General features: G+C 45.2%; 1 protein-coding gene across 2 annotated transcripts in view; it reads left to right on the top strand.

The window, feature by feature from the left end:
- Positions 1 to 1,165: 1,165 nt before the first annotated feature.
- The window catches only part of SIDT1 (SID1 transmembrane family member 1), a 41,888-nt gene continuing 32,402 nt past the window's right edge, over positions 1,166 to 10,651 (top strand). Inside the window, exon 1 of one of the 2 annotated variants that reach the window (XM_085236438.1) lies at positions 1,166 to 1,606. In XM_085236438.1, the coding sequence (XP_085092564.1) occupies positions 1,427 to 1,606 (180 nt within the window). In that variant the 5' untranslated portion in view covers positions 1,166 to 1,426. The remainder of the gene's footprint in view (positions 1,607 to 10,651) is intronic. The other variant, XM_085236447.1, reaches the window with a different exon arrangement.

The following is a 10,651-nucleotide window of genomic DNA, read 5'->3' as shown; positions in this document are numbered from 1 at the left end:
GAAAGGCACTCTTGGTGTTAGAGTGGCCATCTTCCTGTAGATCTCTCCTGTGGGAGGCTTGCCTTCGTGCCACTATTTCTTAGAACTCTGACAGAAGGCAGGGTGGCTTAATGGCAGCCCACTTCAAGACTAAAATAAATCACTGACAATTTTTGTATTTGTTTGCTCTTGGCAGAGATTGCACGAATACCCAAAGATCAAAATAACAGCATAATGTAAGCTGAGCCGTTCTGCTGAGCTTTACAATTTCTCCTCTTCCTTTGAAGAGTGACCCTCAGGAAGTCACTCAGTCTTGAAAAGAAACCCCACTGCTCGGACAGCCTCTGTGGCCAAAGTCAACATAACTGGAGAACTCAGGGTGGCTTTATAAAATCATGTCTTCTATGAATTTGCCTTCAGCCTGAAGAACCTTTCACGTTGCTTTCTGGTAATGCCCTTTTACTTAATAGTGCATCCCAAAACTTGGGGTCTGACACATTTCTCAGGCACATTTTCAACAGAATATAAGAGGGGAAAGCAGGGAGAGAGAGACCCTTGGCCTAACAGTATCACTCTCATCTGGCTGAAAAGGTTGATTATCACAGTGATTTTTGTAGCAGTTTCACGGACTACTTAGATAACGTAGGATGGAATGAGGCATTCTTGAACTAACAGAATGACATCTTGCTGCAGCCTTTCACACCTTTCATCCCAGTAGCCAAAAAGCCTGGGATGGCTCTATGCAAAACACATTCCAAGCACCCATCATCACTCCAGCAAACTGGCAGAGCACAGGGTGAGAACACGGTGGGTTGTGGGTGTTGAAGCCCCGCAGATCACAGAAGCACAGAATCGTAGGGGTTGGAAGGGACCTCCAAAGATCATCGAGTCCAACCCTACTGCCAAAGCAGGTTCCCTACACCAGGTCGCACAAGTAGGCATCCAGGTGGGTCTTGAATATCTCCAGAGAAAGAGACTCCACAATCTCCCTGGGCAGGCTGTTCCAATGCTCCATCAGCCTCACCGTAAAGAAGTTCCACTGCCGTGGCACTGTCCCACGTACCCTTGCACCCCTAAACTCACAGCACACGTCCCAAAGGTGAAAAGCTCCCTGACAACCGACGGCGAGGGCCGGCTCAGAATTTGGGGCCGGGCACACGGAGGAGACCCTCCTCCAGGGGCCAGCCGCCTGCCTCCCTTCCCTCCCTTTCTCCTCCCTTCTCTCTTCCCGGCGGCCGGTTGGCGGAGGGTCCTTTCCCGGGGCAAGTTGCTCGGCACCCCCGGGCGGTGGGGGGGGGGGGCGCGTCCGGGCCTCGCTGCCTCCCGCCTCCCCCACGCCGGTGCGTGTGGCCGCGCTAGTGATTCTCACCGCAAATAAAGTGCCCGGACGCCCGCACCGGGGAGAGGCGGACCGGGAGCCGCTCCGGGCGGCGGCACACGCGGGGCCATGGCTGGGGGGCCGGCCGCAGTCCCCGAGGTGCTGCTCTGCGCTTTGCTCTGGGCGATAACGGCAGCGGCCCCGGGGGGCGGCCCCGCTCCCGGAGCCTTTGGCCGTGTCTACCGGGGAGCCGTGAACATCAGCTCGGAGCGGCTCTACGCCTTCGCCTACAGCAGCGAGCCTGGGCAGGTAGGAGCTGGGAGGCGGCCCCGCTGTCTTCCCCGTGCCCGTTCCTATTCCCTGGGCTGGGGGTGCCGCCGTGAGGTAGAGGGCTGGGCATAAGCTTAAAGTCCGGGTAGGAATTAGGAGGGTAAGAGCACAAGCTTAAAAAAGAAAGGGAGGGAGGAGTTGCTTAATAATCTTTTTTAAATACCATTTTTCGCACTTGAGTGCTTCTTTAGGATCAGGGTGCTTTCTCCCCTGGGAGGTGAGCCGGAGTTGCACAGGTGAGCAGAGATGTAGGGAGCTGCGGGGCAGTGCTGCTGGAGGCATTGCCACTTGCCGTGGGGGGAAGAAAGCATGGCACTCGTGTGTGCCTGGATATTGCAGCTCTTAACTTCTTCCCCTGCCTCCATTTTTTTTTTTTTTTTTTTTTTTAACATTTTGTGTTTATATTAAGTAGCCAAGGGGTACCTTGGAAACTCTGTCCCCTTTGTTTGGATTGGGCACTAATGATTGCGTAAAATGCTTTGATTTTCTTCCAAAAGATAGTGAACCATACAAATTAACCTGCCCTCCTGCCCTTGTTGGGTAAAATGGAAAACATCCCTTTTTCCATACTCTGTTTCTGATTTTTTTTTTTAAATTATTATTTTTTTTTTTTATTTTTAGTATGAAAGGAATTGGTAGAGAATGTGATAAGGAAGGGAAAAGGGTCTGGGGGGGGGGGGGGTGTGCTTCTGATAAGGCTTTGCTTTACTCTGCAAGAACATAGATCCATTTAAAGACCTGTCCTCTCTGTGTTACTGTGTAATAAAATGCACCTGGTATTTATGGAGCAGGAGTTTTGTTTCAGGACTGATGCAAGAGACCTAGCCCTGCTTTACTTAACCACTGATTCTCACCACTGGACTCAAAAGACCAAAAGCAGGCTTTGAGCATGAGCCCTCCTGTAGAAGCTCATGGTGTGAACTATGTTAGTGTTTTCCAGTGTTACGGGTGCTACTACTAAGGCCTGTTAGCAGACCAGATAATGTCTGGGCTTGTTAACAGAGACAGCGTACAACAACCATTCCCCCATTTAAGTGGAAATTTCAGGGCACTAAATCTCCATGTTCCAGTATGCTGGACTCTGAAATCTCCACAGTGATATTGAGTTAGTCAAGAGCATATGTAAGAAAGGAAGTATCAGGCCTGAGGCTTGATGTTTTCTTTAATGCAGAACTGTCTAACACTGCTGGGGACATATTTAAAGAGGACCATGCAGCAGTTCCTGCTAGTTTGAGAGGAAGAACCACTTAACAGTGGGCTGTCCCAAGAGGCTTTCTGGTAAGGGTTGCCTGAAAGTGACTTAGTGAGAAGCCCTGCAAAAACTGCTCCTGAGCTGAACCAGCAGAAGCCTGCAGGAAGGTGCCTGTCTTAATCAGGATAGCCAGCAGAAGGTGTGCAGCTATGGTCTTGAACCAATGTGAGGCAACTCTGATCTGTTCAGAGCTGGAGGCAAGTCTCTCCTGGTGCTCCTGCATCTCACTGGTGGTTGCTCCAAGTTTGGAAGCTGAATGGTGGAAATCCTGACTTTGATCAGGAATTATGCTCTTGTGGGCAGGCTTTCTTGTGCAAGAGTTGTGAAGGTACTTAGGGCCATGCTGCCCATTCAGTACTTGTTCCTTCTGGAGGTTGATAAGTCCTACAAAAACTCAGTGTAGTGGTCCTTCCCTTCCACTGCAGTCTTTAGCCTCCAACTTTTAGCAAGCAGATGCATTGTTAGCTAGCTGCCTGCTTCTTGCAAGGTCTCTGCTCTTCCTGGTCCTTTCAGGCTTCCCCTGTCACTGCGCTGTTGGCAATTCATCCAGAAGCCTCTTATACCTTGAGGCAGATACCACATGGAACATTAACCTCAGTTACAGGAAATTTAATTGAATAAAAAGAGCGTTGTTTCATGTATAAGAGCTGCAGTGCTTGAGTTTAATTGCTTTCCCTCTGAAGCAAAGACAGACCTGGCTTTGAAATGGGGATTTGTTTTGCTGATGCTGTGGGTTCTGCTGTTCCCCTCTGCTGCTCTCTTGTGAGGGCAGGCCTTCAAGGCAGGGGACAGCTTTGAGTCAAGGACAAGTCATGAGGACTGGTTTGTGTCCCATCAGTCCATCAGTCCATTCCAAATGCTTTGCTTATGTGCAGTAGCTGCCAAGGCTTGTCTGAAAATACAGCTGGATAGAGCAATGCTTGAACAATGTATGAAGGAAAGGAGGAAACAAGACCACCGCTCCTGTTTTAGTGCTTCAGAGACCTGTCACTTTCTGAGTAGTTGTGCTTGCCTGATCTCAAAGGATGTTCCTTATCAACGTGGCCCTCCTTATTCCTGGGATGCAAATATGGTGCAATGGGGGGAAAAGTAAATCCTGTCACATTGTTCACTTTGTATACAACTACTCGTGAGTAATGTGCTGCTCAGCGCTTCAGAGAAGGGTTGCTTTGAGGCAGGCAAGTAACTTCCTTCTGTGCATCTCCTTCTCTAAGTGTAAAAAATGAGAATCAGGGTATTTATATGCTGACCTTGTCACCTTGATGGAACTTACGCATGTATGAATTGTAAGAACCTCCTAGGTGCTGTGCAGGTATATTTTACCTTGTGACTAGAGTTAGGAGAGCTGTCAAGCTTTTCTGTACTTGGCAGCTATGGTTTAGGCCTTAATTCCTGAAGTGGAGCTGTATTAGTAAGGCTGTTCTGAAAGAGGAAGAGCACAGCCAACTCTGCTGCAAGAGACTCCTAGCACTGCCTTTGAACAGGGATGTGTCCTTCCTCACTCTGCCCTGATGGAAAGTCTTCATTTATTATGGGGTCTTTTAATTGCTTTTCTAGTTTTCTTTTCTTCCTCCTAGCTACACTTTGAAAATTTTGCCTCTGCACAGCTGTTCATTTAATGTTTAACTGCAAGTGTAATAATAATAATAAAACCAGCTGTTGTTCCTGCCACTATGTGCCCATGCTCTAACAGGAAAGACGCTATAGTAGCAGACAATTAGTTGGCAAGTGCATTTATCTTAGGGTTGTTTAAACTGGAGACATCCAAGATAGGGGAAAAAATGAAAGTATACACTCAGGAGCATCTCAAATTCCATGTATTCAACATGTCCCTTCTTGAGAGGGATGAGGATTGATATGCTGAAGCTACCAGTGCAGTGTGCGTGCCTAGCAAGCTGAAAAACAGCTGCAGAGGTTTTCTGCTGGATTTGCTGTTGACTAGAGAAGGATTTATGTGACAAGTGAGACGACCTGCTTAGTTGTACAATTGCAAAAATACAAGGGCTTCCAAAAACCCAAAAAAGGGCTGGAGTACTGAGAGAATTCAAAGTGAGCTGTTCCCTCCACTGCTGTAAACTCTGACAGTTAGTGCTGGATAACTTGCTGAAAACACAAATGGCACTCTTACTGCAGGTATGGGTAATTCCTGTACCAGATCTGAAGTGATGTAGGGGAGCATCTTGAGGAAGAAGACTGTTAGAGATAATGCAGTTTCCTAATTGGCCAGTCAGCTGAGTGCATCTTTAGGTGGATACCTGTATTTAGAAAACCGAGAATCTCTTGAGAGAACAAGTTTCCAGCTCTCCTTTTTTAGGCAAAACTGCTGCAATGTAGACAGAGCGCATGGACATTCATGCGTTGCATCTTGGCTGTGATGAGCCCAAAAGCTGAGCAGTAGGCTGTACCTATTCTAAGGGAATGAGTGGGTGGTATTTTCTTTGTGCTCCTCCCTTGCCAGGAGTAGGAACAGAGCCCCAGCCTTGGTTCCCATATGGCCCAGCCTTGCTGTAAGCTGCCGTTGGCAACAAGCTCAGCTGTGGCTTCTCTGCTTAACAGTTGTGCCACGTGAGGATGTGCTGGAATGATACTTTCTTATGTGGAGTCTGTCTCAGGGGTGCTGAATTAAAACTTCTCAGTGAATGAGGGAGAGGAGCTGTCTGTTGCTGTAATATTTGCTAACAGTCATTACTCTTCCTTTCATGACTGCAGATAGGGAAAAAGTTGACCAACCCACGACAAAATGGGAAGCAACACCAGCAAGAAGGACAGAATTCTTTTCAAGTGGATGTCTTAAGTTCTGTGACCTTCTGGTAGAATCCTGGTGCAGGTTCTGAGCTGCTTTTAGGCTGCATGTGTAGCACTATTTGGGCTGGAACCAAGCTACTTCAAGTATTCTCTTGCACTCCCGCTTGTCTTCTCTGTGATATTAGTCTTGGCTACAGCCCAAGTTTCAACCCACAGCTCTACTATGCATGCAGTGAAACCTTAGTTTCCTGTTTGGAGACTGTTGAACCTGGGCTATAGGGAGGGGAATAGGTTAGGTGCTCCTTTCCCTAAAGCTGAGTGAAGCTCTTGAGGATACAGGTAAAAATCAAATAAATTGGGAAGACTGCAAGCTTTTGGGTGAGGAGATCTCTGAAGGCCAACTGAACTCCCGTTTTTGCAGGCTATCCAGGATATGAACACTGTTGCATTTTGGTTGCTGCATCTACCATGTTTACTGTAGGACACTGGAAGAACCTCAGCTCACCGTTTTTTGGAGCCTAATGTTAAATTAAATGCCTTGTGAGGCACAAACAAGGAAAAACAGGAAAATCAAGGAAAGTTATAATCTGTGGTATCTGAAACCTAGCGAGGTTTGACAGAATCCCTTTGCAACAATTTTTGCCTGTGTAATTTGTTTGCATGAAAGAAAACAAACAATCTCTGTTCCACCCCAGGACAGGGATTACTTTCCACTGGGGTCTCTCCCTGTATGGAGTCATGCCAAAAGCTCTTGCTTACAAAAATCAGCAAAAAGTAAACTGGGAGAAATGATGCAGGGATCTGCTGAAAATGCAAGCTTGACTTGTTTTCTGCAGCAGAAAACCTGGTCTTTAAGGCTCTAGCTCTGGCAAAAATGGTGTGACTCAAGTCTTTCAGTCTTTAAATGATTTTTTTTTTTTTTTTTCTTTCGTAGGGCTGTTCTGTTATTTAGAATCAAAGTGGATCGGGTTTTTTCATCTCTATTTCCCTGGTGTTTAGATTTAAAAAAAAAAAAAAAAAAAAAAAAAAACCTCTGAAAAAGAATAACTTTATCAAAACTCCTCTCCTGGTTTGAATTCCTTCCAAGAACAGTGTAATGATTTATAACACAAACATTTGCTCTGTAAGTGAAGGCTGAAATGTCCTTAGATAACTTGTGCAGAAGTTGTTGGGTAGGAAGGTATTTCTTTTCCCATGCAGACCTCATCTGCTATTTCAGGGGATATTCAGGGAATGAAAGTGCAGTCTGTAAAAGCTGAATTGCAAGGGTGTGCCATCTGCTCAGTTGGAGAATGCAGTTTAGCATGCTTGCATAAGTGAACATTATTTCCTGCTGTGTGCTATTATAGAAACACGGAGGATTTCAGAAACAGCCCTCTTAGCTCTGTCTATGCTGATGTTTTTGTTCGGATGTAGAAATAAGCTATTCCAGTGAGGCTTAGAACAAATGTACAATGATTAAATAAGAAAAAAACATGGAGGAGATATAATCCATATCAGTGTGACTGAGGTAGCGAACTTAAGATCAGAACAAGGTGTTTGTATTGTGATGGTAATCTGCAGTTACCACTGTGAGTTTGTGCTGGGGGCAAATTGAGAAAGGTTATAAATCCCCTTTGTTTAAAGGGTTGTTCTAGCTCAGAGTTCCAGCTTCTGTGGGCTGGGAAGATGCTCTTTGTTAGAGAATAGTTTGCTCAAAGAAAGATTTCTTTCTTTCTCGTAAATGCCTCCCTGAAATCTAAGGGTAATCAGAAGTAGGTAGCTATTTCACACAGCGTGGCAACTGCTAGTTTTTTTTTTTTTCTTCTGCTCATCCTACAGTTTCCCTAGTAACATTGGTTTGAGAATATAATTAAAAAGAAAAAAGAAAATAATAAATATTAACATGTTTACTATTTGTCTTTCTTCCATTTATGCTCACAGGTAGTTTTGCAAACAAGTGAACTCATGAGAATGTCTGTGTCAGACCATAAATCTGCACTGAGCATATTTACACCAAGTAGAACTTCCAAATGAAAGTATTCATCCTGAAACAATTACATGAGTGTGACTGAAATATCCAGAGTCTTCTTTGAGCTCCATGTGTTTTTGCCTTCAGGAGTAGTAAATGCTCAGATCTTGCAAAGGAGCAGGAAGGAGGTTCTGGATCTGCAGTCACACCTGTAGTTATTTTCTGTCAGGGTCTCTGCTTGTCTCTGTTGGGCTGGCTGTGGGAAGAGCAGATAAGTTGGACACTGATGGGTATGTGCTTCAGTCACCACCTCAGTTGTCTAGCCTCCCTGGCTGAACCCTACTCAATTCCATGATCTGTATCAAAAACAGAGCACTACTTCCTTGTATTCCAGCAGAATGCAGCAGTTCAAAGCCTTCTGTACATGTATCCTGTCCTGAGACCTCCCTCTGTAACCAGCAGACTGTGTTTGCTTGCTGTCCGTGTTCCCTGCCCACTGGTTTGGCTCAGTGCCTCACCAGGCCCACGATCAGGTGCTGGTGCAACGTGGACAGAGAATTCCCAGAGGTGCTGTGTGGTGCAGTTTGTGTGCGGGTGCCATGAGGAATGCGGCAAAGCCCAGGCATGATCCAGAAGTGTTGCGTAGCGTGAGGTGGTGGGAAGGAATCCGGTGTTCTCAAAAACCTTTGCTTGCAGCAGAAACTGTTGTTGCAGCCTCCTGTCTGCCCATAAATTCACAGCCGTGCAGTCTTAAGCTGATGTGTAATCTCTGTGGGAAATGCAGGCTTAATAATCAATCCAAGGACTCTTTCATGTCAACAAGAGCTCAGTTTATTTTGCTTAATGTTTGCAGCCATGTTGGTCCTGCTCAGCTGTGAGATTTTGGAACCAGCTCCTTCTGCCTGTTCCCATCTAGAGAAAGGAATTCAGATGTGTGGCTTTTTTCTTTTTTCTTTTTTTTTTTTTTAATTTCTTCCTTTTATTTTTTTCTCCCCCTATCTCCAAGGTGATAGAGCCAAAATGCAAATATTTGTCTTTCCTGGTCTAACACGTTTTAATGTAGTGCTGAGAACTTGCTCTCTATTCAGCCAACTGCTCTGTCCACCTTGAAACTTTGAGAGGATGGGGGAGCGAGGGGGAGGGGAAAAAAAAAAGTTCATGTTCAGTCATCTGAGAAACAGAACTTCAGTTAACTTGACTGGTAAAAGGAGATGTGTGTGGCAGGGGCTCAGCAGTGAGAAGGGATGCTTGGAGGGAAGTCTGCAGTACGAAGGGCAGCAATGTGAAGTTATTTCTGAAGATCCAGGGTGGCCTGTTCCACCTTGAACCAACTGCCGGCATCTGCAGGAGGCATGGATTTTACCTGGGAGAGTATGAATGAAATACTGTGACAACCTCTTTGCTTGTATGTGGGGAAGGGAAAGGTGACTGGTTTTCTGTGGTACTAGTAGATGTCTGGTCGTAAGCCAAGTCCTTCAGCAGTAGTGGTGATGCAGGACAGATGGACTTGTTAAGCTTAGAGGAGAGAGAGCTCTGATGAGACCTCATTGTAGCCTCTTAGTACTTGAAGGGAGCTTATAAACAGGAGGACCCATTTTCTATGTTTGATAATGATAGGACATGAGGGAATGGCTTTAGATTAAATAGGGGAAATTGAGGTTATATATTACAAGGAGATTTTTTACTCAAAGGGTGGTGAGACACTGGGATGATGCCCAGTCCTTGGGGTGCTCAAGACTGATTCGAACGGGGCTCTGGGCAGCCTGATCTAATGAGTGGAAACTCTGCTAGTGGCATGGTCAGGCTTTAAGGTCCCTTCCAATCCAAGCCATTCTGTGATTCTATGGCAGCCTATGGAAAGCTTCATCTCATCAGTACTAAGTAAGCAGGGATGGATGCAGAGGAATCTCACAGTCTTTTGTTCTGCTAGGGGGAATTATTACTGTGAGAGGTAAAACTTCTGCTTTCTGTCTGGATTTCTCCTCGTTTTGACATACATAGGATCTTATTTCTGTGTCCTGAGAGAAGGATGTATATAATAGAAGCTGTGATTCTTGTTGGTTCTTGTATCAGAACTGCTAATTCTTGAAAATAAGTGATCTTTGGAGAGGTATGGAAGGAGGTTAATATTTGAACTCAATAAATCACTTTGTTTTCCCTTCCTTCCTGCCTTGTTTCCCACTCTTCTAAAATGCTTTTCTGGAGATAATACCCTTGAGGCAAATGCCAAATGTTGACTTTCAAAGGCAGGAATATGATTGCTAGCACTGGCTCAGTGGTAAGGTTCTTAAATGTGTTGCATCTAAATGTGTTTATCATCTATATTCAAATAACAGAAACCAGAAGCAAAATATGGATTAAATGATAAAGATAAGTTAATTGGCACAAGGCCTGAAAATGCAGATGTCAGTTCATAGGTATTACATTGTTATCCCTGTCTCTTGTGATGCTTTTGTTAGACAGTTCACCTGCCAAGCTCACAGATAGTTATTTGAATGTCTTCTTTCAAGATGCTAGTTAGGGTTCTTTACGTTCTGTAGCACAGGCTCAGTGGCTGACAGTAAATGAGAGAAGACATAATATTGAAGTTTAATACTGATTATTTCTCTACTTTCCCAAGCTTCCTCAAAATTGTACCTAAATTCTGCTGAGCTCCTTTGCTTTGGTATCCCCAAGCTCAGGTATAAGTGATGGGCAGGATCTCAAGGGAGTCATTAACTGGGACCTTATTACACCTGTGGGCCAAACCTACACATCCCACCTGCTGTATTACATCATTTTGGAGTAGGTGTTATGTCAGGCTTTGCGCTGCTGGGGCTGCTGCTGTATCCCTGAGACTTATTAGCGGGAGAGCAGAGCTGTGTCCTGGGGTCGGGAACTGTGTTATATAGCATATACCGGTTTTCACATGGGTAAGAACTGAGATTAAACGTTTAGATTTTAAGGAACATTGAGTCCTGAGAATCTTGCCTCCTGGCAATCCTGTTTCTCACTAGTTTAGTGCTAGCAATAATGCAAGAAAATGGAAATAGGAGCAAAATGGAGATGTATGCTTGGCTTAGTTACATGGAGAGAG

The sequence above is a fragment of the Meleagris gallopavo genome, chromosome 1 (genome assembly GCF_905368555.1).
Source record: "Meleagris gallopavo chromosome 1, MGAL_WU_HG_1.1, whole genome shotgun sequence".
In the NCBI taxonomy this organism is placed as follows: domain Eukaryota; kingdom Metazoa; phylum Chordata; class Aves; order Galliformes; family Phasianidae; genus Meleagris; species Meleagris gallopavo.
Note: the sequence above shows the minus strand (reverse complement) of the source record. Positions and strands in the feature narration are given on the sequence as shown.